The sequence below is a fragment of the Nelumbo lutea genome, chromosome 1 (assembly GCF_056320005.1).
Source record: "Nelumbo lutea isolate HS-2025 chromosome 1, American lotus-T2T, whole genome shotgun sequence".
In the NCBI taxonomy this organism is placed as follows: Eukaryota; Viridiplantae; Streptophyta; class Magnoliopsida; order Proteales; family Nelumbonaceae; genus Nelumbo; species Nelumbo lutea.
Genome location: NC_142684.1, coordinates 127,390,090 through 127,394,420, shown reverse-complemented (window position 1 = coordinate 127,394,420; position 4,331 = coordinate 127,390,090). Strand labels below are relative to the sequence as shown.

General features: G+C 37.7%; 1 protein-coding gene across 1 annotated transcript; it reads right to left on the bottom strand.

The window, feature by feature from the left end:
• Positions 1-1,345: 1,345 nt before the first annotated feature.
• Positions 1,346-2,390, bottom strand: LOC148877439 (uncharacterized). The gene is made up of 3 exons (XM_088941178.1): positions 1,901-2,390; positions 1,714-1,815; positions 1,346-1,598 (listed from the first exon to the last, which is right to left on the bottom strand). Exons 1-3 carry the CDS (start codon positions 2,321-2,323, stop codon positions 1,512-1,514), a joined length of 612 nt encoding a protein of 203 aa, XP_088797304.1. The 5' UTR covers positions 2,324-2,390; the 3' UTR covers positions 1,346-1,511.
• Positions 2,391-4,331: the final 1,941 nt, after the last annotated feature.

Here is a 4,331-nt window from a genome sequence, read left to right as displayed (position 1 = left end):
GGGCTGTGTAAATTCTGGTTTATTATTGCTTCGGATTTGATTTTGTCTTGTTTGTTTGTGAGAATTAGGAAGTAAAATGATGTTGTCCCCACCTTATATAGTTTATATACAAGAGAATGGAGGTAGGAGTGTTATTTGTTTAGGAGTGAGATAGGAAGCTAGATGTTGTGGTCCCCAGTCCTCACTATATATGAGAGGGAATCAAGGTAGGTCGAAGGTGGATTTTGCATCAGTTTTTGAGACAATTTGTGCCGCCAATGAGTGCAAATGAGACAAAAAGTATGATATTTGTATTGGATAGGAGTGCAAATCATAATTACAAACAAACGGATGCAAAACTGAACTGGGTGCAAAATTTGTATCGGGTTCAGATTTGTATCGCAAACAAACAGAACATTGGACATTAAACATGAATTCTTTATGTTAAAATTTAGTTTTATTTGGTCAATGTGACCAAAATAATTTCCCTATACATGTGAAGCTGTAAAAGAACTTCTGAGGCTTACGCCTTTTATTGCCTAGGCATACTCCTCATGCCTCAATGCTTAAGCCTTCTTGGGCATCATCTCTCTTTCAGGAGGCGAGTTCATCATTGGCGCCGTTTAAAACCATGCTGGTAAGACTTTGAGCTAGTAAAATCAATGCTTTCTGCCAATAAAGATTTGGAAAATGTATGACTTACAAACTTGTTATTCAATGAAAGAATAAAAATCAAACACAAAGATCCCCAAGCATACAGAAGCCAAAAAGGATGAACAGAACAGTGAACACACTAGGAATTGCCAAGGCACTACCAAATACTAAAGTTCTATGAATTTCCAAGCTCAGAAAAGTGCTAGCCTGAATTTTCACAGAAACACATATTTTGCAGATGAATCTTAGAAAGCAAAGAAAAAATTGGTGCTAAAAAGAAGGAACTGTTTCATTAGGCATGAGACAGCAAGAAAACTCACCTGGCTTGAAACATATAGCTGAAATAGGTCTCTTGCCTATATCCATGGTAAACAAGACATCTTTGCAAATGCATATTAAATCAGCACATAAAGTGATAACAAATCACTAGAGAAGTAGAACAGAAGAGGCATGGAATTCAAAATCATTATTACAAAAAAAAATCAAAATCATTATAGATCATTTTAAACAAGTTTCAATTCAATTCCAAATTTCCAACCAAAGGCACATATCTAATGGACTCAAATCGTAAGCCCAGACCCGACATCTCAAGTCCGAAGTCACCATAACCAGTGAACTGAAATAGTCAATAAAATTAGCTTGAGCCTCAATAAAATAAAATAATGACTACTGGTGGAACAATTGCAGAGTCCATGGCATAAAGAAACCAGGGGATCCAAAAAGGCAAAAACTTTCTCTTTTTCTTTACCTTTTCCTCTTTGTTACATTGAATGTTCATCCCTTCGCTTCCAAAACAAAAAAAAAAAAGAGAAAAAAAAGCATAAAATTAAAATCTACAGCACAGTGCACAAGGAAACTACAAGGAAGAAGAAGAAATATCAAACATCTGGAATGATGAGTTTCTTCCCAGCATAAATGATGTCCCCTGCGAGCCCATTAGCCGCCTTGATCGCATCAATCGACACCTAGTATACATCATGAAAAAGAATTTACAGTATGAGTCTATGAAATGCCCGAATATGAATGAAATTCCACAGAAGAATCCTTCATCAAATTAGAACTCGGATAGAATAAGTGTACCCCGTATTTCCGAGAGAGACCCCAAAGGGTATCTCCCCTCTCAATCTCTATAGTTCGACACGACGATTGTGGCCTGTCTTGCTCTTGGGATCTCGCCGGGTTCTACTCAAAAAGAAGAAGGAAATGAAAATAACAAAACAAACAATCCATTTGAACTTTCTTTCACTGAATTTACTGTGTTGCCCACCTTGACAGCTTCCGGAGGAGCGGGCGCCTGGGATTCTTCAAGTGGCGGAGTTGATTCGTGGCACGATTTTCTGCTCCAGATGTTGTTGCTATTTTTAGGGTTGAGGGCTTTGAGAATGCTCACGACGGTACCGGAAAACACGACGATTTCAGAGGTCTTGTCATTGTCTTTGTCTTTGTCTCCACGCAGAGGAGCAGACGCCCGGGATTGTTGAAGTGGCAGAGTTGATCCTTGGCAGAATTTGCTACTCCAGGTGCTGGTACTGCTACTGAAATCGTTGTTTTTGAAAGGGTTGAAGGATTTGAGAGTGTTCATGGCGTTACCTGAAAACACAAGGAATCCGGCGATCTTGTCGTCGTATTTGTCTTTTTCTCCATGGGAATTGCCGTTGGCTGCGGTCGACGTCGTATCGGCTGTCTTCATCTCCGGTTGTTTTGATCCCTCGGTGGAATCGAGTACCGCTCGACTTTGCTTTTGCTCGGTTTCAGAATTCGCTATTTCGGATGCTACTTTCATATGATTATATCACGTGCGAGAGATGACTGATGAAACCGGGTTGCTCATGGTTCGGTTAACCGAACCACCGAGCCGTCGACCTTTTATTCTAAATCGAACCGATATTTCGGTTTTTGGAAAATCATGAACCAAAACCAATGGATTAACCGGTTAATTAATTCTGTTTTTTACCCATTTAGTTCTTTAATTTTTATATTTTTAATATATATTATAAATCAATATATAATATAAATATTGGAATAGCAACGGATGTCCCCATCCTCGACTCCAAATTATTTTTTTTGAAAAAATAAATTACTTAAAATATAGAAAAATTTTAATATCTATCTATTTATTTATATATATACACACACTCAAGGAAGCTATGTACTCAATATGGATGGAAAAAATTTCCATCTCTATATAAATAATATAAAAGGTAAATTACAAAAACATGGAAATAGGGTCTTTTATCTCATAGTACAGGGGTCTTTGTAATTTGCCCTTTATATTATTTATACAGAGATGGAAAAGTTACCTATCCATACTGAATACATAGGTTTCCAAAGTGTTATATCCCCTTTCCCTTATAAAATCTACTGTTAAAATATTTTTTTAATCTCCATACTACCCTTATAATATTTATTCGAGATAATTAAAAAAGAAGACTATTTATCTTTCCTAACCTCACGATACAAAAACAGTAGTAGCGGTAATCCCTTTTAAAAGTAGGGATTGGGATTACTGCCGCTAAGAATAGGTAGTAAGGGTAGTGCTAACCGAATTCCATCTCCTCCACCGTCCATCTCTCCTCCTCCTCCCTTAGGATAATATCTTATTCTGAAAAAGGCCATAAATTAAATTAATATAATAAATGAAATGAAAGAATCTTCTCTCTGAAATCTCCGAAAAGGCATTTTAATCATGTAAACTCCAAGATTGATAAACAATGAACATTATTTAGTAGCGGGGCTGAAAGCGTTCTACAACCTTCCTATTTCCTGTGGGCGTTTCTCTTTCTCATCATCGTTATATTTTTGCCTTGCCGTCTTTCACCCCCTCTCTCTATTCCTTAATAAATATCTAATCGTAGTCATCCTCATCTCTCTCGTTGCCTCTTTCTTCAACTGATTTCTGATTTTTTTCCTCTATCACCCATGGCCTTAGAAATGTTCGAGGCATCGTTTCTGGATTAACTAATCAGTAGTAGAAATAGAAATCTCTCTCTTTCTTCCTCTTATACTGGGTTTCACGCTCACCGAGGAGAGAATCCGATGACCCTGATCGGGAAAGTGAAGGACGGAGCCACAAGCGGATCATCCTCATCAACCCCTTTCATGCAAGGCATGATCGTCATTGAAGGTGCTGGAAGGGGGTTTTTGTCTCCGTCCTTCACGATACATGAGCACGAACAGCAGCGGTGCTTATCCTCATCAACCCCTTCATGATACAGGAACAACAACGGCACTTAGAAAGGATTATTGCCACCGCTGTTCGTGTATCCTGAGTTGGGAAGATAAACAGTGTATTATTCAAATAGATATTACAAAGTAGTATAGGGATTAAAAAATATTACGGTGACAGATTTTAATGGAAAATTAACGGAAGTGGGTTTTTGTCTCATGGTAGTAGTAAAAGGGGGTCTTTGTAATTTATCCTAATGTAAATATATATTAAATATATGTATATATATTTATATATATACTAGTCATTTTCGTTTATTGGATTTTTTGGGTTAGATTTCATCATTTTGGTTTGAACACTATTGATGAAGTGATGAGGTATTATTAGGGGTGAGCATGGGTCGGTTCGATTCGGTTCCATGGTAGAAGTTGGAGCCTACCTTGTAGGGGTTGGTTCCATCTACGTATTTAGAACTCAAACCTATGCTATGAAGGCTAGGATCGGTTTTGGCTTTGGTAGTTCCAGGGTCGGC

What these genes read in the sequence shown, in the direction of transcription:
- LOC148877439 (XM_088941178.1), bottom strand. Translation starts at nt 2,323, where the DNA reads ATGAAGACAGCCGATACGACGTCGACCGCAGCCAACGGCAATTCCCAT. An exon ending in CTCCTCCGGAAGCTGTCAAG is followed by an intron (nt 1,816 to 1,900) that starts GTGGGCAACACA and finishes CTTTTTGAGTAG; the next exon opens with AACCCGGCGAGATCCCAAGA. An exon ending in GTCTCTCTCGGAAATACGGG is followed by an intron (nt 1,599 to 1,713) that starts GTACACTTATTC and finishes GATGTATACTAG; the next exon opens with GTGTCGATTGATGCGATCAA.